Genomic DNA, 26439 nt, shown 5'->3' on the forward strand with positions numbered 1-26439 from the left:
GATTCAGCTCCCCACATGCAGCCCAGTAGGCTGCGTGCTACACAATAGGCTGGTGTCCAGTTAGGACAAATAAAGGATGGTCATTTTCCTTTGTAATGCTGCATGGCCACAATACACTGTAGAGTCAGGAAAGAGCAGGTTGCAGGTCTATGGCAGAGATGACTCTTCCTCTTAGAAATTTAAAATCCTTGGTGTGCCTGGGCGGCTCAGTTGGTTAAACATCCAAAATTGGCTCAGGTCATGATCTCATGGCCCAGGAGTTCAAGCCTGCATTGGGGTCTGTGCTGACAGGTCAGAGCAAGGAACCTGATTCAGATTCTGTCTCCTCTCTCTCTGCCCCTTCCCTCGAGTGCTCTCTCTCAAAAATAAACATTAAAAAATTTAAAATTCTAAAGTGTTTCCAATGTAAATGCATGATGCATTCTGTAGACGAGATTCTGGATGAATCCCAAGACAAAGGCCATTAGCTCTTCTCATGAGACAGGGGCCGAGTCCACAGCACCCACCAGCCATCCCACAGGGACTCCCGTTCTCAACACAAATAATTTAGTTGCTCTCAGGGGAACCATAGAAGAATTAGCCACTTAACATGCCGAACACTTTGAATTTAGGCAGGCTCGGTGCAGAGAAAACCAAGATACAAAATACAATCAACCAACTCCCTGAGCAAGATCCTGCAGGACCAGACTCTAATTAGCACATTCATTCACAGCTCAAACTCCTTAGGTAGAGCTGAGCATTTAAACTCAACAGGAACCAAAATAAACCATCACAATAGGGGAAAGGATGGAGAACCACCTTCCACGTCTAGCGGGACTTGTGTTTAACACACACAGATGACATTTCCAAGTATCTAACTACAAAGAGCTAGACTAAGGATGACTGTAATGTTCAAGTGGCCTAAAGGAGGACCCATGAAATAATGTATGTAGTTACGCACCCACCTCGAGAGCCATCTTTTTGGCTAAACAAATCGAGTGGGATACATATTTAGACTGCTTCTTTAAAGAAAACACTATTGGGGCACCTAGGTGGCTCAGTCGGCTAAGCGTCTGACTTTGGCTCAGGTCATGATCTCACAGTTTGTGAGTTCGAACTCCCCATCAGAGCCTGGAGCCTGCTTGATTCTCCCTCTCTCTCTCTCTGCCCTCCCCCACTCACTCACTCTCTCAAAATAATAAACATTAAAAAACAACCTAACATGATAGTACCAATGCAATAAACAAAGAACCTTCTGAAATCATGGCAAAAACTGAGCTAAAAAATCAACTCCTCTAGAAGTACTTCCTACTGCTCCATGTTTTTATACATGAAATGGGATGCCAGGAAATGGCACTAAAGTCAAATCTTCTGTCAGAGAACAAGAATTCCTGTTGTCTCAAAGATCCTTCTAGCCAGACTAAGAATCAAATTGACACGAGACATGTTAACAGAAGATGATCAAATTCAATAGGTATATTTACAGGAAATCCATATAAATATGGAAATTCCAGAGACTGTCAGGTAAGATGAGGTATGAATGTCATCCTGAACTAAGGAAAAAGTGGTAGGACCCTGGAGCTTCCTAGGAAAGGAAGGCCTTTCACATGAAGATAAAATCACATATTTGGAAATTAGGCACTTGGCCTATCTCACAGATGGGTCACTCAGATAAACCTTATCTTGGTTAACTCTTACTCTGGGAAAAGCCCTACAATTTGGAGTCTTCTGTGTGGTTAAGGGAGGGGAAAATGTTCTCTTAAGCCCACAGGTTCAAAGTACCTTCACCTCAAATCATCAACAAGAGAAAATGGCACATTGTTGGGGGGGGGGTAGGAGGTTGTCCTAAACCACTTCGGTTCCCCCATTGGAAACTTCTGTGGTAGGCTCACGTGGTAAAACCTGACCTGGTAGACTTTTCATATCATTGATCTACTACTTTAATCCTAACACTAGGTCAGTTTGATTAATCAAACAAATTTCAGGAAACAAAGATTCAGCTGTACATTCAAAGTTAGCCTTGTGGTTTTAAGAAATGTCACTAAATGAGGCATTTATACGAGAGCAAATGAACTATTGCTAATAGTCCCTGAGAGTTTCTGAATTCTGAAGGAATCATGTAGGGAGAAAAGATAAATGTTTCAATCTGTTTAAAAGGTATGTTTTGTGAAACTTCTGCAAATCTGTTAAGAGAAAATGTATGCTTAACTCTGTAAAAAACACAATTATTTTTTTAAGGTTTTATTTAAATTCCAGTTAGTTAACATACACTATGTTAGTTTGAGGTGTACAATAGTGATTGTGTAATCCCCTACAACACCCAGTGCTCAACACACGTGTACTCCATAATTCCCACCACTTATTTAACCCATACCCCCACCCCCCCTACTCCGGCAACGATCAGTTTCTTTGATATAGTTTAAGTCTACTTTCTTATTTGCTTCTCTTCTCCCCATTTGCTTGTTCCTTTATTACACACGAGTGAAGTCATGTTGTAGTCGTCTTTTTTCGCTTACACCTTACTCTACCACCATCCAGGTCAGTGCAATTGTCAAGATTTCATTGCTTTTTATGGCTGAGTAATATTCCGTCGTGTACATACACAAGAACCTTCTTATCCGTTCATAAATCAGTGAGCACTTGTGCTGGACTGTTTGAATCAACAATGCTCACTGCCACTAATTCTCCAATTTCTCCTCTAACAATTCTATGCCTTGGAAAGTGAGCACAGAACTATATTCCTCATGGGGCTGACTGAAGACAGGAAGGTCCCTCACAGCAGTACATCAGCTTCCCTAAAACGCCACCCATGTAGAGTGGATCTAACCATAAATGGGGTTATATACCAGGGATATTAGGGCTTTGATGTGACCAACCATAGCACAGGCCTCGCTGATCCTGAGCGTCCAGAAGGCTTCTTCAGCTCCGAACTACTCTTACATGTGACATTTTACAGCCAGGCCACACGTGTGCACCATTCATTATACCCCCTCCTCCATCCAGGGCCACTGATGTGTCTGGGCAATCACCCAACATCTAGTCTTCAGTAACACACAATTCAACTGAATCATGAAGATAAAAGATGAATTCCTTAATCCTCAGAAACTCACATTTCCAAAATCCTCACCTCCATGACATGTACTCATGAGATGACACCACCAAGAGCTGCCTAGGACTTTGGGGGACCAAAGGGCGCTCCTCACGTTCTCCCTTCACAGGTCTTCTCTCTCTAGAGATGGCGCCATGGTCATGTTTTCCTTATGTTCTTATTCCACACACCAGGGCTAACCATCCGCATTACTAGTGTCCCACTGGCCAACACGTCTGTGTGACCGGATTTAGGACATTCTAGCCGCAACACAGGCAGAGAAGACTGTGATGCCTGTGTAGCTGGAGACAAAACGGAGGAAAACCAGAACTGGAGATCTAGAGGTAACTAGGAAATAAAACAAATAAAAGTCTTACTCCTTGAAGTCCAGAGAGTCAGTTGTGTAACACAGGACAGGTGTCTTCTCTTCACGTGCAGAATTTATGCCAATTCCTCATCCTGTTTTCTAGCTCTTACCTGGGGCTATATCACTCCTCTTGAAATGTTTCTCCTACTTATGGTACCTACTACTAGTCAACCAACACTGTCAAACATGTACGCTAACTTCAGGTAAATATCAAAACACACACACACACTCCCACCCCCATAACTGGGGGCACTTACCTTTATTTGGGGCCATGGTGTAGTGCTTTAGAGTCCCTGTGCTAAGTCCAGATTGGGCCACTGCTTAAATTGGTTTAGGTAAGTTCTGTGAAAGTTTTCTCTAAAGAACACACACAGGAAAGCTGGGAAACAGGGAAGTCATATCAGAAGATATACTAAGAGGTGCTGGAGTAGCTCAATCCACTAAGCGACTCCGATCATGATCTGAAGTCTTGTGAGTTTGGCCCAGGTTGGGTTCTGCCCTGCTGGCACAGAGCTTCTTTGGGATTCTGTCTCCCCATCTCTGCCCCTCACCCCTCACCCTCTCTATCTCAAAATAAATAAATAAACATGAAAATAAAAAAAGAAAAGTTATACTAACTTGTGACTCTGCAGGGTGTTATCCAGGGACGATAGTAGTGAGAAAGGGTGTTAGTTTAAGTCGCTGTAAAACTACTGGCGACACAAAATGATTGCCAATTAGCGTCATCATGGAGTCCTTGAGATAAACGGTCTACAATATCCCTAGATCATCTGCAACACATCCATGTACTATCCCACTAGTCCCGAAAAGGAGAAAATGATACAAATGAGAAGCTAGGGGGAAAATAATCACAAATTATTTAAACCTTAAAGTCGCAGAGAAAATGGACTTCTAGGCATGTTATTCCGCTCCATTACAAATACGTGATAGATAGCATCAGTTTCCTACAACCTTAAATAAAATGAGAAAGGTTGACATTGGTGTTGGGTTAACACTTCATTCATTTCACATCCATGCGAACACGTTAAAAACCATTATGTTTTAGTAACTAAAATATATTAAGTTCATACACAGACTAAATAATGCATTCCAAATACACTCTATAAATCCTCTTCAAAATACAGAATACAGGCATTCAAAAAGCCATTTGTCTCCTGACATAATGATGTGGAAATAGTGCTTTCCCTAACTTTCAGGCCTGAGGTCATTCGTAAAACATGTGTACGTATAATCACATGCCATTTGGAGGAAGCGTTAGCAATCCTGACATCAGTGAGGATTTCTTCATTTCAACCACATCAACTGACATTCTCTACTTCGAATTAGAACTGTGATGAAAATACACCAGTATTTTGCTAGACTGCCACGTCTTATTCCTTAAAGACCAGTTGGTTAAAAAATATATATAATATTTGGGAAATTCTTTACTTTGAATAAATGGGGGAAGACTGGTGTTCTGAACACCTATCTCAGGATAAACATAATCACTATCTCCACTTAGATTTTCTTCATAGATTGTACAGCATACTGTCCATCTCCATGAAAGACGAGGTGTGCAGGAGTCCCGCCTAACGGAGGACACCTCATCTCTGACACATCAACAATCCGCCACACACGTTCACACATCCACTAGGAATGAATGAATTCTGTGATGTGAGAATAGAAATACGTTAATATCTGCTAGTCAAATATCAGATAAGGTCAATGTAGGAAAAAAAAAACCATATTGAAATTAACTATACCTTTGCAAAAATCCATCCACTTAAGCTTTTGAAGCATATTAGCATATATATATTACCTAAGTGTTTAACATTGTATTATTACTTATAAGGAGTATTTTGATGTAATGTCTAAATAAGTTGACAATGCTTTTCACTGAACTTCTGTGACATTTACTGACATTTGATACTCAATTAAATATCTTCCTAAATATTTGTATGTTTCAAGTTACTTTCTTCAATGCTCTCTGGTGTTTCCTAAATTGTACATTTAAAATGAAGGTCTTTGCTCATTCATTACATTTTAAGGGTTTGAAACGAGTGTGCATTTTGAGTACTCAGTACAGACTGGATTCCGGTTAAAGGCACTGCAACTTTCTCTACATGTCAGGGTTTCTGAACTGTAAGACAGCCGAGACGCTGAGCAGGCTGGGACTGTGGGCGGCAGGCTGGCCACATTCTCCACCTTTGTAATGTTTCTTCTCAGTATAAACTCAGTGATGCTCAGTGTAAACCCTGAGTAGGGCTGAAGAGTCCTAAAAGTTTTACCAGGTTCCTTACATTTGTAAATGTTTCCAGCAGGAATTCTGTGATGTTGAATGAGGCTCGACCTCTGGTTAAAGGGCTTGCCAAGTTCTTTATATTTGCGAAATCCTCTCGGGTGTAACTTCCCTGTTCAGGAGTCAGGGTTTGGCACTGCTTAAAGGTCAGGCCATATCCTTTACATTTGTTTGTACGGTTACTCTCCAATAGGAATTCTCTTGACGTGGAGTTAAGGGCTGAGAAGTCCTCAGTGGTTTCCCCACATTCTTTAGATTTGTAAGGTTTGCTCTAGTGTGAATTCTGTGCTAATGAGTAAATGGTTAACCAGAGATTAAGTATCTTGCCACATTCTTTACACTGGTAAGGTTTCTCTTAGGTGTGTATTCTATGATGTTGAATAAGGTGGGAATATTGGATAAAGGTGTGGCCACACTCTTCACATTTGTACGGTTTCTCTCCAGTATGAATTCTGTGATGCCGAGTAAGGTTTGAGTGCCTGTTGAAGGCCTGGCCACAGACTTTACATTTGTAAGGTTTCTCTCCGGTATGGACTCTGTGATGCCGAGTAAGGTAGGAGTGCCTGTTGAAGGCTTGGCCGCATTCCTTACACTGGAAAGGTTTCTCTCCTGTATGGATTCGGTGATGTTGAGTAAGGTTTGAGTGTCTGTTGAAGGCCTGGCCACATTCCTTACACTGGAAGGGTTTCTCTCTAGTATGGATTCTGTGATGTTGATTAAGGTGGGAGTGCTGATTAAAGGCCTGGCCGCATTCTTTACATTTGAAAGGCTTCTCCCCCGTGTGGATCCGGTGGTGCCGAGTCAGGTTGGAGTGCTGGTTGAAGGCCTGGCCGCACTCCTTACACTGGTACGGCTTCTCCCCCGTGTGGATTCGGTGGTGCTGGGTCAGGTAGGAATGATGGTTGAAGGCCTGGCCGCACTCATTACACTGGTACGGCTTCTCCCCCGTGTGGATTCGGTGGTGCTGGGTCAGGTTGGAGTGCTGGATGAAGGCCTGGCCGCATTCTTTACACTGGTACGGCTTCTCTCCAGTGTGAGTTCTGTAATGGTGAGTAAGGGTTGTGTGCTGCCTGAAGGCCTTGCCACACTCCTTACAGATGTAAGGTTTCTCTCCAGTGTGAGTTCTATAATGTTTACTGAGGATCGAGTGCCATTTAAAGGTCTTGCCACATTCTTTACACTGGTAAGGCTTCTCACCTGTATGAACTCTATAATGCCCAACAAGGGTTGCGTGCTGGGTAAAGGCCATCCCACATTCTTCACATTTGTACGGTTTTTCTCCAGTATGGATTCTGTGATGTTCAGTAAGATGTGAGTGCCTGGTAAAGAGTTTTCCACATTCATTACATTTGTACAGATTCTCTCCAGTATGGATTCTGTGGTGCTGAGTAAGGCTTGAGTGGTGGATAAAGACCTTGCCGCATTCGTTACAAATGTAAGTTTTCTCCCCAGCGCTGATTGCCTTATGTATGTATAGTCTTGACGTTCGACTAAACATCTTCCCAGATTTATTATGTCTGTACGGGATTTTCCCCACATGAATTCTCGGATGATCATTAACATTGGAGGTCTGATTAAGAGCTTTCTCACATTCATTATATTTGTAAGGATTCTCTCCCATATGCATACTCTTATGTATAATAAGGTTGGAGCCTTGATAAAAGACTTCCCATTTATTACATTCAAAATGGTTCTCTGGAAAATGAGTAATCAGATGTTTATTAACATTTGCTCCCTGGATAAATATCTTCTCAGATTCACTGTATTGAGCAATGATGTTTTCATTGAAAATGTTCTGGTAATTTTGAAGGGTTGACTCCTCAGTGAAGGAACTCTCAAATTGATACCACATACCACTTTTTTCTTCATTTTTAAATGTCTGATTTTCAGAAATATTGGACTGAAAGGTCAATGCAAACCTATTCTCAAAATGGTTCAAATAATTATTTTCAGCCTGGACTAGGTAACTTTCGAGATTTTCCAAATTTGGATTCTCCATATACATATCTTTGATCATGGGAGTTGAACCGGTGCTGACAGGAACACAAGGCTTTGCAGACGTACTGGACTTAAAAAGGGATGTAGTCCAAAATGTTTTGTACTCTTCACCATTGGGGGCAGTGAGATTCTCGTAGTGGGCAGTGATCTCTGTTTGGATATGCCCTCCGTATCGTGGATCTGCACTCTCTCCAGCATTGTCCCAGTCTATCATTAAGTGTAAATTCTCAAGGGCACTCTGTTTATAGCTGCCCAATGACACATTCGGGAAACAAGATTCTACACAGGGCACTGGCAGCACACTCTGCGTGTCATCTGAAGATATGGCTGCAAGAGATCAAATAACAGAAAAGCAAAGTCATTTATTCACCTACTGTCAGATAGGTATACAGACAGCTTCTAACATGCAAAAATAACATCAATCAGAGAACTTCAACAAGATGGCGGAGAAGGGGTCATCAGGACCTCATTCTTCCATCACAGAAATTCGCATGTAACGTGCTGACCGCACAGCCTAACAGACCATTCTGGAGTACCGTCACACGGTGGCACGCGTCACTTTCCTATATGGCCAAAAGTCAGGAAAAGTGCCATTTGAGGGCAAAATTGACAGAAGGAAATCTAAACATAAACCAGAAACGAACAAAATACGATATAGAATAAAGAGGAAAATATCAATAGGAGTTGGTGTTCAGCAAAGATCAACAAAACTGACAGACCTATACCTAAATCAGGTAAAAAGGAGAGAAGACCAACGAAAATCGGAAGAGAAGTGAAAGCAGCCACATAACAGCTGATAAGCACAGAAATGAAAATAAGTGTAAGATGTGACCGTGGATGACCGTGGGTAATTACATGTCCACAAATAGGTATCAAATCAAAATGCAAAAGGAACCTGTGTATATGGGGTGCGTAACGGGCTCAGTTGCTTAAACATCCAAAATGGCTCAGGTCAGCATCTCAGGGTTGTGAGACAGAGCCCCGCCTGGGGCTGCCTGAAGAGTGTGGAATCTGCCTAAGAGGCTTTCCCTCTGTCTCCGTCCCTGTCCCTCCCCTGCACTCTCTCACCCTAAAAATAATAGTAATACATTAAGGTAACTTCTGTGGCAACTGGGTAGCTCAGTCAGTTTAGCATCGGACTCGGTGTCAGCTCAGGTCATGATCTCACCATTTGAGGAGTTCAATTCCTATGATGGACGCCACGTGGACAGTGTGGAGGCTGCTTCAGATTCTCTGTCTCCCTCTCTCTCTGCCCTTCCCCAACTTGTATGTCTCTTTCAAAATAAACTTAAAAAAAAAACTTACTTGTTAAATAAATTCTAAGTTTCAACAGGTATAACATACCTGACTCCATAAATATATATAATATAATTAAATAAATTATATTCTGCCCTTCTCCAACTCTCAATCTCCCTCTCAAAAATAAATAAAACATTAAAAAAAATTTTTAAGTCTATTTATTTGTTTTGAGAGAGAAAGGAAGAGCAAGTAGGGGAGGGGCAGAGGGGATGGGAGAGAGAACTTCAAGCAGGCTCCATGTTGCCAATGTAGATCCTGATGCAGGGCTCGAACCCAGGAACCTTGAGATCATGACCTGAGCTGAAGTCTGATACTTAACCGAATGAGCCAGCCAGGAGGCCTGATAAAGAAATTTCTACAACTTTCAACAATAAAAAAAAATCCTCTGCCAGATGATACATTAAAACATTTAATGAGAAAGGGCTTCAAATCTCCTCCATTTCCAAGGAGTGAAGAGAAGGTAAAATTATCAAAACGCTTTCTGTGACACGAACATTACCTGGTTATCATCAAAGCCAAAGGAAGACAACACTATAAGTAAAAACGATTATCAAGTACTCCCTGTGAGGAATATGCACTACAAAGTCCACAATAAACTAAAGAAAAATGACTGAAAAGAACACTATTTATAACATCATCAAGTAGGAATTCTTCCTGAAACTCAAAGGTGTTTCAACTTATGGAAATCAAGAACTTTAAGACTGCACAGTAACCAAATGAAGAACAAACAGGACTTGATGTTATTAATTGTTGCAGAACAAGAGAATGAGCACATTGGGAAGCGTTTCATGATTTAAAACGCTCAATAGTAGGAACAGAAGAAAACTACCTCAACCTAATAAAGAACACAAGCGTACAACAAGTTCAAATCTAACATATTCAAAACTAGGAGACTGACAGTATCTCCCGTGCGATCACAGACAAGGTAAGGAAGCAACATCACCACTTTCGCTTGACATAGTTACTGGAATATTCTAGTCAAAACAGTTGGGCAAAAAAAAATACAAAAAAGGAATCCAATATAAAAAGTAAAACTCTGTTCACAGATGACAAGATCTAAAAGAAAATCCTAAAGAAAGGATTTCTTTTTGATGTTACTTTATTTTTTGGTCATCACTTATGTTGTTTACTTCTGCTAATTTTCCCTGCTGGAACATCGATTTTCAATTTGGATTTGTATGGGGGTTCTGAGTTTCCACATTTCTCACAAGTGATGCCAAACACCTTTGGTTCCAGGGCCACAGATTTAGATTCCAAAAATAAGCATAAAAAAAGAAGAAATCGTGGGTGACTATGAACTTACGGATTATTGTAGATATTACAACTTCTAGTGTTGAGAACCAAAACAATGGTTCCTGAATATTTACTACACACTATATAACCATTTCCATATACACCACTTTTCCATAAACGTACCCATGAATCCACAGTAACCTATGAGTGGTTTTTCATCATTCAAAAGACTCTCCTGGCAAAACTTCAGTAATAGTAGAGCCTGAGTTTACCCCAGATTGCCTGACCTTGAATTCATCTGAGAGGTACACACAGACCACTGTACGGATGCTAATTTAAAGAAAATTCACAGCAGGTTTCAAAGTGACCATGGGAATGGAAACACATTTACGTCACACAACTGATCCACTACAAGAGGTAAATGAGGATAAAACAGAAAACACAAAAATTACAAACTTCATAAAAGGAGTAGGAATGAGGCACCGGGCGGCTCAGGTCATGATCTTGTGGTTCGTGAGTCTGAGGGCGAGGTCGGGCTGTGCTGACAGCTCACAGCCTGGAGATGATTCCAATTCTGTGTCTCCTTCTCTCTCTGAACCTTCCCTGCCCATTCTGTCTCTCTCAAAAATAAACAAACATAGGGGCGCCTGGGTGGCTAGGTCGGAGAAGTGGCCCACTTCAGCTCAGGTCATGATCTCAAAGTTCATTCAAGCCCCGTGTCACGCTCTGTGCTGACAGCTCAGAATCCCTGTCTCCCTCTCTGACTGTCCCCCGCTCACACTCTCTGTCTCTCTCTCAAAAATAAATAAATGTTAAAAAAATTTTTAAAAACATTAATAAATGCTTAATAAAAAATAACAGACCATGCCTTCTTTAAAAAGAGCATGCTCTAACTTCTAGCTAAAGCAATATGTTACTAAGCACCGTGTTCACAGAAAAAGAATGAAATGTTGAATTAGTTTCTTAGTACGAATACAGGAAAACATAATAAGTAATACAAAATAGAATATAAGGAAAAACACGAAAATCTTGGAAATCCAAACCCCAGGATCTACGTTAGAATATTAATTTTTCACCTAATCGAGTTGTTACAGGAAAATGAATAACGTGCATGATGCCACTTCCAAGGACACCAACTAAAGAAATCTTTTTTTTAATGTTTACTTATTTTGAGAGAGAGCGCAGGCAGAGAGAGGGCGTGCAGAGAGAGAGACAGAGGGAGAGAGGGTGGACCCAGAGAGAATACCAGACGGGCGCCGTGCTCAGCACAGAGCCTGCGAGGGGCTGGATCGCAGGACCATGAGATCAGATCACGACCTGAGCTGATCTGAAGAGTCAGAGCCTTACGCCTGAACCACTCCACCCCTAACGAAATCTTACTTAGTGTTCTCCAACTGAAAAGGAAGCAGTGAAATGTAGCAATTAAACGACATGGAATTGGGGACGCCTGGGTGGCTCAGTCAGTTAAGCCTCCGACTTCAGCTCAGGTCAGATCTCACGTTCGTGGGTTCGAGCCCCGCATCAGGCTCTGTGCTGACAGCTAGCTCAGAGCCTGGAGCCTGCTTCCGGTTCTGTGTCTCCTTCTCTCTCTGCCCCTCCCCCCCTCATGCTCTGTCTCTCTCTGTATCAAAAATAAATAAAGCATTAAAAAAAAAAAGTAACTTCAATATGATGTAGAGAAAAGTATTCCCATTATATATCTCTAACATTTGTGTTTGCTAGAAAATCAATATATTTATATCTTTTTTTAAATTTTTTATGTATCTCATCTTGAGAGACAGAGACAGAGAGAGTGGGGGAGGGGCAGAGAGAAGAGGAGACACAGAATGTGAAGCAGGCTCCAGACTCTGGGCTGTCAGCAGAGCCCAACGCGGGGCTCGAACCCATGCACCGTGAGATCATGACTTGAGCCAAATTTGGACGCTTAACCAACTGAGCCAACCCAGGGGCCCCTTATTTTATATTTTAGAGACAGAGTGCAAGCAGGGGAGGGACACAGAGACACAGAATCTGAGGCAGGCTCCAGGCTCTGAGCGGTCAGCACAGAGCCTGATGCAGAGCTCAAACTCAAAAGCAGGGAGATCATGATCTAAGCCAAAGTCCAACACCTAACCGACTGAGCCATCCAGGTGCCCTGAAAAGTCATCAATTTTGAAATGTGGAAATCATCTCTTTTGATGTAATATTCCCTTCCCTACTGAAGATCTATCTGTACACCCCCACAACCATATGCACACATGAACTTCGTAGTTCTGGGACTCCGAAATAGATCTCTAGCTTAATATAACATATTGCGTTCGGCACATATCAAAACAACAAAAATCTGTGTTCTCTATGCTCACAAAAACAAGAGCAAAGAAAAAGAGTAAAATTTCATAAATAGTGATTGAAAATTCTGTAGGTATGGCTTATAATTATATTAGCTTCAAAAGCACTCTCAACAAACTACCACAAGATCAGAAGAGGAGTCTTGGTCAAATACTCATTACAAGCATTCAAGAGTCATTCTTGGGGCACCTCGGTGGCCCAATCAGTTAAGCATCTGACTTTTGCTCAGGTCATAATCTCACCGTTTGTGGATTCAAGCCCTGTGTGGGGCTCTGTGCTGACAGCTCAGAGCCTGGAGCCTGCTTCACATTCTCTGTCTCCCTATCTGTCGGTCCCTCTCCTGTTCATGCTCTGTCTCCGTCTCTCTCTCAAAAACAAACATACATTAAAAAAAAGAAAAAGAAGAAGAAGAAAAAATTATCACCGCCTGGGCGGGTGACTCTGTTAAGTGTCTGACTTCGACTAAGGTCTTGATCTCATGGTTTGTGAGTTCAAGCCCGGCATCAGGCTCTGTGCTGTCAATGCTGAGCCTGCTTGGGATTCTCTTTCTCTCTCTCAAAATAAAATAAACTTAAGAATAAGCAAAAGAAACAATCATCTTCCTCTGATAGAATGATCCGTGAGTTCTGCTGTCCATGCTTTATAAACTGAGGCTAATTATCGAGTAAAAGTGGTTGTACAATAATCTCACACCTGTTTACGGACAAGTTAGCCAAACTTCTCTCAGATATTTGTGAAAATTTCTTTATGTCGGCCACATAACTAACGTTCCTGACTTCTGTGGATGACCGTCTTGAAGACACATCCAGATTTAATGCACTGTCAATGCCAATGTTTCCTCCTTACATGGCAACTGGCAAAACTATTTAAATTTTTAAAAATGTCTTTATTTTATTTTATTTATTTTTGAGAGACAGAGACAGAGCATGAGCAGGGGAGGGGCAGAGAGAGGAGACACAGAATCTGAAGCAGGCTCCAAGCTGTCAGCACAGAGCCCAACGTGGGGCTCAAACCCACGGACTGTGGGATCAAGACCTGAGCCGAAGTCGGATGCTTAACCGACTGAGCCGCCCAGGCGCCCCATGGGAAAACGATTTAAGATGCGGACAGTTTCTCTTACTATAAGATAAGGATGACGCCCAGGACACTTACTTCATGAGTCTTGCGTCATTCAGACGTCCCCACAAACAGCATCTCCGTGTGGACCCCCTTCATACAGTATACGGGACACCCTCCTAAATCTTCCAGGCAAGAGAAGGTATGAGGGTGCCCGGGTGGCTCAGTTGTTAAGCATCTCACGTGGGGTCAGGTCTTGAGTTCAAATCCCCAAACAGGTGAGCACAAACCCCACTTCTCTCTCCCACGCTCTCCCTCTCTCCTCTCCACGCCCCTTGCGGGAGTCTCTCTGTCCCTCGCTCACTAGTTCCCTTTCAGACAAAAAGAAATGGAGGTGAGTGTATTCCGCAATGTAACAGAGCCCCTCCTGCCTGAGACCGCGACACAGCAACACAGGCCACGCACGAGATGACTCCAGAGCACAGCTCGGGGCCCCTGGGCGGCTCAGTCCGTGTAGAGCTCGACTCTTGATCTTGGCTCACAGCACGATGCGGGAGATGGAGCCCCCTTTGTGCTCTGCGCTGCCAGCACTGAGCTGCCTGGGATTCTCTCCCTCCCCCTCTCTGCACTTGCCCTTCGTGCTCTCTTTCGCTTAAAATAAAAAAATCAGGGCGCCTCAGTGACTCAGCTGGCTAAGCCTCAAGCCTCCAACTTCAGCTAAGGTCCCGGTATCGTGGTTTGCAACTTCAAGCCCCGCATCCAGCTCTGTGCCGACAGCTCAGAGCCTGGAGCCTGCTTCAGATTCTGTCTCCCTCTCCTGCTGGTGTTCCGTCTGTCTCTCTCAAAACTAAATAAAGGACATTTAAAAACATTTTTAAAAAAGTTAAATTAGTGGAGCGCCTGGGTGGCTCAGTTGATTAAGCCTCTGGCTTGGGCTCAGGTCATTATCTGACGTTCGTGGGTTCGAGCCCCGCGTCGGGCTCTGTGCTGACAGCTCAGAGCCTGGAGCTTGCTTCAGATTCTGTGTCTCCCTCTCTCTCTGCCCTTCCCTGCTCATGTTCTGTCTCTGTCTCAAGAATAAATAAATAAATAATATTTTTTAAAAAAGTTAAATTAGTAATATTGCCACACAAACCTCAAATACAGCCAAAAGGAAAAAGACACACTCAAAATAATTCTCTCTCTTCAGACATCCACTCCGCCTCGACCCTCTCAGGCATACGAACACACGCCGAGCAGTCTGAACGGCCTGGGCGCGCTAGTGCACAGGGACAGACGTGTTTTTATAGCTACAGTACAGCTCTGTGAGGGTCTTCACGTCATGCTTCCCCTCGTATTTTGTATTCCCAAGCTTATATTATACAAATGCCGTGTATAATACAACACACCCACTACGGGATGACTGCCAACGTCCTAGACGAGGCCTCTGGTCCACAGTAGACTATTCATATGGAAAAGTGGGTATGGTTCTAGGTTTTGGGGACTCAGGAGTTACAAGCAGATTTTCAGTTGTGCACCTCTAGGCCTGTTATTGTCCACGGCCTCTATGTACCTGACTGGAGTGTTTTAACGTGGAGTTTTCCGTATACTAAATACTGCTTTACAATCCTGTCTGAAAAGTGGTATTGACTTCTTGCTTTCTGCTGTGAATTCTCTGATTTAATTTAGCTTTGCCTTTGCATTACATAGTTTGCCAGTCGTTCGTTTTCGTCCTTGATAAAGACTCTAATTTTTATGGGGAGCTGGATGGCTCAGTAGGTAAGCATCTGACTTCAGCTCAGGTCATGATCTCAGTTTGTGAGTTCAAGTCCCACTTAGGGGGAGCTCAAGCGCTACTTCAGGTGAGCCCTTCTCTCTCTGCCCCTCCTGGGATTCTCTATCAAAAACAGATTATTTTTTTCCCTCAGGCCTTTGTTAAAAACAAGGAAGTTTCACCATTTTTTACATTTCTGGGGTCTCTGTCTGGTACGCTTGCCCTGATGCGGAGTAAGGCTCAGTTCCAGATAAAGACATTGCCAACGTTCATGACATTTGTAAGGCATCTCCCCAGGATGTAGTAACTCAGAGGTTAAGTGCCACATTCTTGGTAGTTTAGGGCTTTAGTCCACTGTGCATTCTCTCATGTTCAGCAAGTGTGTAGTTCTGCTTTCCGGCTTTGTTACATTTTATTTTACATTTGCCAGCCTTTGCCCTGCTATGTTCTACTTCAGGCTGGAAGTTCTGAGCAGCAGTTAACTGCTTCGCCACACTTTAGATCTGTAATACTTCTTCCCACTATAGAATCTCTGACGTTGGGATGCCTGGATGGATCAGATGGTAAAGTGTCTGAATCTTGATTTCAGCTCAGGTCATGATCTCAGGGTCTGGAGATCAAGCCCCACGATGGGCTCCACACCGAGCGCAGACCTCTCTCCCCTCACCCAGCTCACGTGTGCACGCTATCTCTTTAAATCAATAAGTGAATGAATGAATAAGTAAAATCTCTGCCATTGAGTGAGTTTTGAAGTTAAAAGCTTTGCCAAAGTTACTACATTCATACGTCTTCTCTCTAGTAAGGATACAGTGGTGTGTAATAAGATTTGAACTTTCATAAAAGACTTCCCCACATTTATCATTTTTAGGCTGGCTCTTTGGAGACTGACTTCTCTGATGTTTATTAGGATCTGACCCTTGATTAGCATTTTCCAAGACTCACTGCATTGGTAAGTTCTGTCTCCATTAAAATACCCAACTAATTATGGAAGATAAAGACCTCACTAAAGACCTTGTGTTCACAACACATGAAAACTTGCTCTAAACCAAGTGTCATGTGGTAACTACTGAACAGTGAAATTTGGTTAAAGATCCTTCCATGTTTATCAAGATTAGAGACTTTGGAACAAAGGATTATGTGTTAGTGGAAGAATATGAAACCTACCAAAAAGAATTTCTCAAATCAATCATATTTAGACATTTTATCTTCACTTTTAAATGTCTAACATTCCCAATGTTTCGGTGATTAATCAATCCGGTTTTGTACTTGAAATGCCTACTTTCAGCATGGACTGGGTGCCCTCCCAGATTTTCCAAATGTCCTTAAGAGAACGTGTATGTTTAAAAAATGGAGTGTGACCCTTGTGTTCAAGGACCTTGCTCTGCAAGTGTAATCAACTTGCGCTGCAGTTTTCCTCCTCCGAGTGTTTTACGTCCTTGATCTCTTCCGGCAGAAAGAACTTCACATGGATAACTATCCCAGTTATATCCACCATAAGAACACCCTCCGTTCCTTCTGCCCCCCATCATCATCCCTGTCAAGTAGTATAAATACCTGGGCCACAGCTTCCGTATCTTCCCAAGAGCACTCTACGGAATAAACCTTCCTTGCCAACAAGCCTAGGAATTTACGGAGAGACACAGCAAAAAGACACAAAACAGGCTATGTCGCTTCCTAAACTCACATGCACAGTCATTAAAATACTGATGTGCAAAACCAACACCCGTCACAGGACACGAGGAGAATGGAGACCTAGGAAGCATCAGCACTTTGCTCCTCCGTGGAGACAAAACTGACCACGTGACCTCCTCCCGGAGCTCCAGAGCCAGTTAGGGAAGCAGCGCGAGCCGGCACGCAGCAATGAGGAACCACACCGCAGGGACCAGGAGGGTCTGTGACGCCTGCGCACAACAGCTGTCCACTCTCGCCGGTACTCCATGCCGGGACAGGGAGAAGAGTCTCAACTCTGCTTAGTACAGAAAGACAGGAGCGACCTGCGTGAGCAATAATCTGGCTGCTTTGCCGCTGCCTGGGGGACGTGTCTTTGTCACCGTGACACAGAAGGGAGAGAGAATGAGAGAACCCTCCGATGCACTGTGGTGGCTGCTGACACGAGGTCAGCGTGGGTCCAGACACTGGAGAGACGACAGAGCTGAGAACACACAGAGAGGAAGGCGTTACGGGCTCTGAAGAAGTGAACTCCACTTTCGTAAACCGAGAAATAACAAAATCCAGACAATACAACTGCCCAGAATACACGTGAGCAGCACCAGAATTACCACTACGTGGGTTCTCCTGCAGAAGGCAAGTTCAAGAGACAGAACGGGCTCAGAGGCTACTTCTTCAATTCCCTAATGCGAACAACAGACCACAAGGCATACAAAGAAGTAGAAGAACTGTGCCAACCAGAGGAACAAAATAAATCTCCAAGACTGGCCCTAAATTAAAAAAGAACTATTGATTACCTGACAAAGAATGCAAATAACCATCATAAGGATGCTCATGGGAGGAGGAGAGAAAACAGGTAACGGAATGACATCAGGAAGACTATGCATGGCCAAACCGTAAACCCAAAGAGACAAAAATATAACAAACACTCAACCTAGAATTTAAAAATGCACTATGGGCTCACCAACAGATGTGATCAAGCAGAAGGAAGAAATCAGATTAACTGAGCGACGCCTTGTTTTGAAAGATCTACTGAGAGGAGCCGAGAACAATGTGGAAAAGGACAGAGCCGAGGGACTCGTGGGACACCAACAAGTGAACCCAAATGTACATTACGGGGACCCAGAAGGAGAGGAGAGTGAAAAAGGACAGAGAGTCTACATGAGAACCACAGGCTTCTACTTCCAGCATATGTGGAAAGAGACAAATTCAGGAAGCTCAGTGAATTCTAAGTAGGATAAATGTCAAGACCTGAACATACGGACACATTATAATTAACCCATCAAAAGTCACAGGTGAAAAGAGAATTTCAAAACAGTAGACAAAGGCATCTCGTACAAGAGAACTCCTGTAAGATTGCTGGCGGGTTCTCAGTAGACCTTCGGGGAGAAAGAATATTCTATTAGAACAGCTCATGTGCGCACAATACAACATTCAGTGAACACTAACCAAGGAAAGAAATCAACAACACGAGTCACAAAGTATGCATGCGTGATATTCATACAAATATATACATAACTTTACCGGTAAAGTGAATAAAGCTGATTCACATTTTGAGTTAAACTCATATTATCTTAAAATGTACTCAACTGAAAAGTGTCATCCTACCACAAAATACACAGGCAAAACTGAAATCACAAGTAAATACTGTTGTGAAAGGTCCCAACAAAGGAAACACAGTATTCCCAACCGCAAAACCACAGTAAGGCAAAATTTAACCCAAAAAAATTCTACATAAAAAATAGATGAGGGGCGGCTGGGTGGCTCAGTCGGTTGAGTGTCTGACATCGGCTCCGGTCATGGCTCAGGGTTCGGGAGTCCGAGCCCCACGTCGGGCTCAATGCTGTCTCCTTCAGATCCTCTGCACGCCCCCCACCTCTCTCCAGCTTGTGTGTGCTTCTCTCCCGCTCTCAAAATCAAATAAATAAACTTAAAAAATTCATTAAAAAACAGATGAAGGTGCACCTGCATGGTTTAGTTGGTTGGGCATCTGATTTCAGCTCAGGTCATGATCTGCCTCCCAGTTCATGAGTTCGAGCCCCATATTGGGCTCTGTGCTGACAGCTCAGAGCCTGGAGCCCGCTTCGGATTCTGTGTCTCCTTCTCTGTCTGCCCCTTCCCTGCTCACACTCTTGTCTCTCTCTCAAAAATAAACATTAAATAAATAAAATAAATAAATAATAGATGAATTTTAAAAGGCAATCTTCTGTGTAACTGTGATTTTAAACTGTGACTGTGTACCCATAAAAAAACGGCATTTTCAATTACTTATAGGACTTCCTTGATGGTTAAACAACAAACAGTATTCATTAAAAGCAATCATGGAAAGTTCTTATGAAGAATATTATGAATAAGCACTGAAGAGACAGCAAAAAATTGCAATTAGAATATTCCTCCTCTTACACAGAATATGAGGCTATAATCCATCTTTAGAACCAAGCAGACCAAAAAAGATTCTTTTAGTTGTAAATAATGAAACACCACCTGAGCTGTAAAATATGTTGCCAATCACTTTATGAAAAATAAATATTGGAGATTAAATTCTGAAACACTCTGAGGAAAGCAGAAGGCAAACCCCCCGGTTATTTTTTTCTGAAATAAAATTACATTATAAAGAAAATGTTTTAAAATATGGCGATTTTACTAATTTTCTACCTCACTTCTTATAAGCATATGCCAATGACATATCAGAACTTTTAATCTAAAAATTCGACTACTGTGTCATGCTAAGCGAACTAAGTCAGGCGGAGAAGGACAGATACCATATGTTGGCGCTCATAGGTCTAACAGGACAAACCTAACAGAGGACCATGGGGAGGGGAAGGGGGAAAGAGAGCGGGGGAGAGCGAGGGACACAGATCATGAGAGACTACTGAATACTGAAAATGAACCATGGACTGAAGAGGGAGGGGGAGGAAGGGAAGGGGGTGATGGTCATGAAGGGGGGCACTTGTGGGGAGAAGCACTGGGTGTTATATGGAAACCAATTTGACAATAAACTATTAAAAATAAGTAAATAAATAAAATCTTTAAAAAACTAAATAAATAAGACCCACTGGAAAGAAACATGAAGTACCAGAAAGACACTAACATGTATTTGGCTCAATGTATCCCCCAAACCCTATGAACTGTCTGAATACATACAATTATAAATTAAATATTCTTGAATAGGGAAAAATAAAAAATAAAAAAAATTAAAATTCGACTATTAATAGGGAGCCTGCATGTCTCAGTCAGTTGAGTGTCCAACTTCTGCCCAGGTCATGATCTCAAGGTTTGTGAGTTCGAGCCCCGCCCTGGGCTGTGTGCAGACAGGGCGGAGCCCGGAACCCACATCAAGTTCTGTGTCTCCCTTCTCTGCCCCTCCCCCGCTTTAATGTTTAAATAAACATTAAAAGAAAAAAAATTTTAATTCAGAGATTAATCTCATATATAGCTAATCAGAAAACAAGAACATAAATGACAAAGTCACAAGAACTTCATATAAGATAAAATTATAAAATAAAATGATGCGATTATGAAGAACCACAGTGACCACTGAGACTTAATTATAGGCTGTGTCGCGGCTGCCCCGCAGGAACTCTCGGATACACATGGATACATTAAAGTATTTCGCCACTGAGGAATGGAACGCAGAGCGAAAACTTCTAATTTTAGTTAACAGAAAGACAAATGAACTTCTGATACGAAATAAAGGATCAGATATTCTCATTTTAGGGACGTGCTTTGCTATCTGATGAAAATTTTGAGCCTCAATTACGTACGATTAAGATTAAAGGCTGTGTAACGTTGGAGAGCGTAAACCACAGAACATGTGACATCGGTCTCCAGGGTTCCCAGGGTTTCTGCGCCAAACCCCAATCCACCCCCCCTCCCCTGACACACTCGTCACAGGAGGTAAAGCAGAACGTGGAAAGAGCTTAGCACAGAGATGCTCAGAAATGTGGAGACTTCCCAGGGCCCTCAAAGCAATCGAGAAGCGCTCAGAGTCTGGAGGCCCTCACCCCGCAAGGCAGGTCCCCTGTCCTCACTGTGACGTGACGGACCGTCACTGGAGCTGAAGGAGAATCCTCAGACAATGTAAGAGCATGATGTGTTAGACAGCAGGGGTCTCACTGGGCGAGGGAGAGACCTAAAACGAGGCTTCTAATTTCCCTTCAAGGAGATGCTCAAACCACATGTCAAGGCTTCTCGTCCCCCTTCACGTCCCCCTTCACGACTGGCCCTCCCCTCGGTCATCCGCCTCATTCACGCCCACCTACCTAGGGGTGTGGCGGTGGTTTCCTTTTCGTTCACGTCACACAGCTCCCTCTTTTCCTCCAGGAAGATGACCAGGTCTGGCTTTGACACAGCAAGACCTGTTTATTAGAGAAAAGGAACAGAGTATTGATGGGGATTCTAACTTTCGACCCACTATTGCGCGCAGCCGATGAGAGAGGACACTGTAGAATTTTCAGAAGTGATCTCCCAAAAGCCCTTTTACAGCATGCAGGAGGGACTTCCCACGCTCACATCCTGACCTCCACTTGCAAATACTAGCTACAAGCAGAGCCTGGGGTTCAAGATGCGGGCAGTACCATTTTACATCACTCAGTGCTCACAGTTGCCACGCATCTACAGAAATGATGGGCTCTCCTTCAGGAAGGGGAGGCTAGCGCTGAAAAGGAAACATCATGAAGATGTTTCTCTACGTCTACAAAGCCCTACCTCTTTCCCCGACTGCAGGGATCTGAATCCCAGTCATGCAAAGGGACAGCCTTCAAAGGGAGGAACGAAACCGGCGTGTGGTCGGGGAAGCCTACAAGGAGCGGTCCTCACCCAGGAAGAGCAGGTGTCCGTAGTTCTCTAACATCACGTCCCGGTACAGTTCCCACTGGACGACGTTCAGGCAGCCCCACTCCTCCTGAGAGAACTCGATGGCCACGTCCCTGAACGTCAGCAGTTCCTGCAACAAATACCCCAGTTACCGAGTGGCCACAGGCAGCATTCATAACGGGACCTAAGACGCAAGAGGGAGTTAATGTCACAGCTGGACCTTCACTGCTTACCTGCTTGTGCCCACCGACCTTAGTCCCACATTTTACTTCACCTCTTCTTTCCACCGTGTCTTTCTACTTCAGGCAAAACACCCACCGCATGGGCACAGTCTCCAGTGGTGGACACAGAAAGTAGCCAACGACAGGGACTGACTGCCCTGAGGAGGAGCTTGGGCGGGCCCAGCCTTACCGCAGACTCACAGCTACTGCAGAGAGACCCGAGAGTAACCGAGGGAGAGACAGCTGCCATTATTCACCAGAACACTACAATCTCCCGGCGGGAGTGACTGGGAGGACTGGGAACTATGTAACAGGAACGGTGCTACAGCCCCGTGTTCTCAAGACACACGGTGGACATATGCCCACCTCTACGTAAGACGGAGAGACTCCCATGCCTAAATTTCCACCCTAAGCCTCAAAGGAAACCACTCCCGCTGCCTCTGTGAGCCTCTGCTTTGGCAGTCATTCCCTGGGTTCTCCTAATTTGCTGAAAACCAAGTTTCCTTTGTGTGATCACCGGCTGGTTTATTTCTAGGTGAGTCGGCAAGGAGTGACCTCTTGCTAGTATGGTTACATCAGGAGAGCTGGCGCTGGCCTACGTGAGCGTCCTGCTCCATGCAGAAGTGATAGTTCTAGTGTGTCCTCTAACTCTAGGTAAGAGGCCGGCATGTGACTCACCCAACACTGTAAATACTGTGTGTTTACCCAAGAGAATCTGTGAAATGAAGACATCGAAACAGGAATACACATTTTTAAACACTGCATTTGTATCATCCAGTAGAAGTTGTGTCCCTTTCTTAGACAGAAAGTTTGAATGGGTTACAAATGTACTTACCAAACGCTAAGGCAAATGAGAATTTCACTAGTGTACTGAATTGTTAAAATACAATAAAAATTATAATTAAATTTTAACATTTTAAAATTAAGTTAAAATTGAATTGTGAAAATGCAGATTCTGTCAAAACTTTTGGAGTGGTTATCAGGAGTCTGCCCTTCTAAGGAGGCATTAGCCTCTGGGCCAAGGGATACATTTTTGAAGAACAAAGGTAGAACTTCAAGGCAAGAACTCCCGGAGGACTGGGCACTCGGGTTCTGCAGGCCTAGCAAGAAAGCCGACCGTTTTTTCTGAGCATTCCACACTTCCCAGTGAGCATCTAACTTTTTCATAAACTAATGAAAAATAGTAATAATACTCTAAGGGAACGGCCTCATGGAGTATTCTGTCAGACACCCAACACGTGGAAGGGATCCGGTTGTACCGCAGGTTCTCTGCCCTGGAGCTGATCTAAAATGACGCACAGGACCCTACAGAATCGTTCATAAAGGTGTCAAACCTGGGAAGAGTGATGGAAACAAGGGGTCCACACAAAACCGATCTGGAAACTTACACTTCCTGCGCACACCCATACATTCGGGAAGTAGTTACATACATGGAAAAATGGCAGTAGAAAACGGTCATGGTGACTTAAATGAACATTTTGAGTGACATAAAACTCATCTATTTGTGCCTGACGATGCTTCTTTTGTTCACAACGGCAACACAAACACATAGTATGAGCTATTATTGCATGTGAGCCTGGTGTGGTGAGGGAAAGAAGCAGTAAACTGTTCACCTTGGCCCAGAAAGCTGAGCTCCGGCCTGCAGATTCCGGAAGAATCAAATGCGTGCTGGCTGCTGCCTTCTTACAGGGTCTGTGGCTGCTCATACAGCTCCTCGATGGCCAATATGGAGATCAAGGATTAAGTACCAGAAGCGTCTTGCAAAAGTAGCTTTCCAAGCAGAAATTCCAAGAAACACTGATAATCTAATACTCCCTTCACGTCCCCTCGCCCCTGAGCACTGAGCATATAACCCCACCTGGATACAGCCAATGTGCAGTCCTTTCTGCCCAAGGCCCCTCTTCCCCAACTACTGAAATAAAATTAGGAACAGGCACCACAAAACGCCTCAAGAATTGTTCCTTGACAGTTGTGCTCAGAGATCCCACAATATAGCATTTCACTGAAGGCTTTTGCTTCAATTCTCATTTTTGCTCTATGATATTTCGTGATTTTAACCATGTGAAATACAGGATTCTTCCTTTTTTCGGTTGCAATGACAGGTAAATAGAAGAGGAGGTCTGTGACCAGAGTGTGGAGCGAAATAAAAGCCTACAGAATGGGGGGCTGACTGAATTAGAACCTCCAGCCTCAGAAGTCAGGGTCTCTGCTACACAAACGTTGTCCAGTGGAAACCGAGGCCATGTGGGCCCGGGAACCGAGAGTCAAGACAGAATTCTTGAGACATATCCAGTTCAAAAAGCTGTTTCCATTGAAGTGTGGGGACAGGATCCCCACTGAGACAGTGAAGAGCCAATAATCATCTACTTTTAAGTTCTGGGGTGAGGGAAGCTTCTAAGGGAATTTCCACACGTTAAAGAGGACGCAGGGGATCCTGAAGGTCTCGCTTCTGTCAAACTGAGGTTGTTTGCTTTTGTGGGGGGGTTTTTGCCTCTACCTACAAGCTGTCAGGAAGTTTTATTTTACCTACGTTTCTTTCGCCTTTGTTCTCCTTAACAGAATCTACACGCAAAGAGAAACTCAGGAGAAACAAGTTTCCAGCTGAAATGTGGTTTCAGTAAAATCCGTCTAAGGTCCCGAGGAATGGTACGGGGAAATATATAATGAAATCTGGAGAGAAATCTGGCGGCCAGCACCAAGCCAAGCCAAAAACGAGAACACCAGCTGTAAGGAAGCAATGTGATGTCTCTGAACCTGATCGCTGGTGGTTCGCGAGGCCCCCAAACCGTAATTCGGAATATAAATCTAACTATGAAAACCAGTAGATCTATCCAAATTCCAGTCACATATCGTTTCCATGTCCTAGAAGAGCTGGTATATTTTAAATAGAGTAGCTTTTTCACATTCTAAAGACCCAGCCTGCCCTTTTTTATTTGCACAACTCTCGGAGTTATTCTGGGCCTCATATCCATCTTGAGTATTTGTCCATTTTCTTAACCCGGGTCTTCAGGGAGCTGATAAAGCATCCAGATCAGACCTACATGGGAAGTGTTTTCCTTGACTTAAATCCCGGGACCAGATCCCATCGGCAAAGGAATTTTGGACTCCTCAACTTCGCCTGGGGATCTGTCACAAGGGGAGTATTTTCAATTCTTGCAGGACTTGAACTCCAAGTGACAGTGACCATTGTTGAGGCCCTCCTGGAAGCCAGGTCGAAAAGGGATATAAAGAACAGTGCTTGAAAGACCTAAACTTGAGTATGATTTTTGAAGAGGTTTATAAGTTAGGTGAAAACAAAGCAGAAACATCAGGCCTAGAGGAACCAACATTTGCAATTTCTAAGAGCTCATAATTTCAGAGAGAAAGAGGACACGCTTCTGACGCGGGACGCCAGGCTTACCTGAGAACTGGCCATTTTCTTCTTCCACCTGGTCAGCTAGAGTTCTTTCTCAGTTGATTTTTGTGGTGAAATCACAGCAGCGACAGGAGAAAAACGCCTTTAAACGCCACCAACAGTCTCCGCACCAGTAAACTGCACGCCTGCAGGCAGGACATTGTGATGCAAAAACGGCCCAACTTCCTAGTCCTTTGTGTCAGGAGCTATTCAGAAACTCGGAGCTCCAGCTTGCAGACCTGAGTTTCCCCTTCTCCGCTTGCAGGGGACTTCTTCCCCCACAGGCACCCCCAAATTAGGCTACAGCGTGGGAGCAGTGTGCCGCACGATCTGACCCTCCCCAACTCCTACAGAGGAGACCCCATAACCTCCCCTTGAGCCAAAGCCCGCACCCAACTCTCATAAATCACTGGGAAGCCTTCCCGCGGAACCCCGGCCTCATTCTGAATCACCTGATGCAGTGAATCAAAATAACACTCGGGAGGCGCCCGGGCCGCTCCGGCGGCTCGGCCTCCGACTCGGGACTCCGGCTCAGGTCGCGATCCCAGGGTCGTGGGGCCCAGGCTGCGGCAGGCTGCGGCGGAGCAGGGAGCCTGCTTAAGATTCTCTCTCCAGCTTTGTCCCTGCCCCCACTTACGCCGTCTCTCACTTGCTCTAAATCAACGGGGAAAAAACCCACTTGGGGCGCCTGGAGGCTCGGCCGTTCGGCGCCCGTCTCCCAGTCCCAGCGCAGGCCGGGCTCCCAGGTGGTGGGACGAGCCGCGCACTGGTCTCCGCTCCGAGCGAGGAGCCTGCTTAACATTCTCTCTCGCCCTCGGCCCCTCCCCCGCCTGCGCAGGCGCGCTCGCTCCCTCGCGCGCTCTTAAAAAAATACTGTATAAATAACAGTAAAACAAATAAAATATTGCTATCCTTCCTACCCACACCAATTGACAGATTCCGAGGGGGAGGGGAGCAGATAT

The 26439-nt window shown here is 44.0% G+C and overlaps 1 protein-coding gene across 1 annotated transcript; it reads right to left on the reverse strand.

The window, feature by feature from the left end:
• Positions 1-4411: 4411 nt before the first annotated feature.
• Positions 4412-25457, reverse strand: LOC115280320 (zinc finger protein 708-like). Its single transcript, XM_029925143.1, has 4 exons — positions 23697-25457; positions 21866-21992; positions 21310-21405; positions 4412-8037 (listed from the first exon to the last, which is right to left on the reverse strand). Exons 1-4 carry the CDS (start codon positions 23787-23789, stop codon positions 6068-6070), a joined length of 2286 nt encoding a protein of 761 aa, XP_029781003.1. The 5' UTR covers positions 23790-25457; the 3' UTR covers positions 4412-6067.
• Between the last annotated feature and the right edge of the window lie 982 nt (positions 25458-26439).

This window comes from Suricata suricatta, chromosome 16 (genome assembly GCF_006229205.1).
Source record: "Suricata suricatta isolate VVHF042 chromosome 16, meerkat_22Aug2017_6uvM2_HiC, whole genome shotgun sequence".
Lineage (NCBI taxonomy): Eukaryota > Metazoa > Chordata > Mammalia > Carnivora > Herpestidae > Suricata > Suricata suricatta.

Excerpts from the sequence above, each read along its gene's own strand:
- LOC115280320 (XM_029925143.1), bottom strand. The coding sequence starts at position 23,789 with ATGAGCAGCCACAGACCCTGTAAGAAGGCAGCAGCCAGCACGCATTTG. Across the intron at positions 21,993-23,696 it reads GCTCAGCTTTCTGGGCCAAG|GAACTGCTGACGTTCAGGGA; the intron begins GTGAACAGTTTA and ends TATTTGTTGCAG. Across the intron at positions 21,406-21,865 it reads CGGACACCTGCTCTTCCTGG|GTCTTGCTGTGTCAAAGCCA; the intron begins GTGAGGACCGCT and ends TCTAATAAACAG.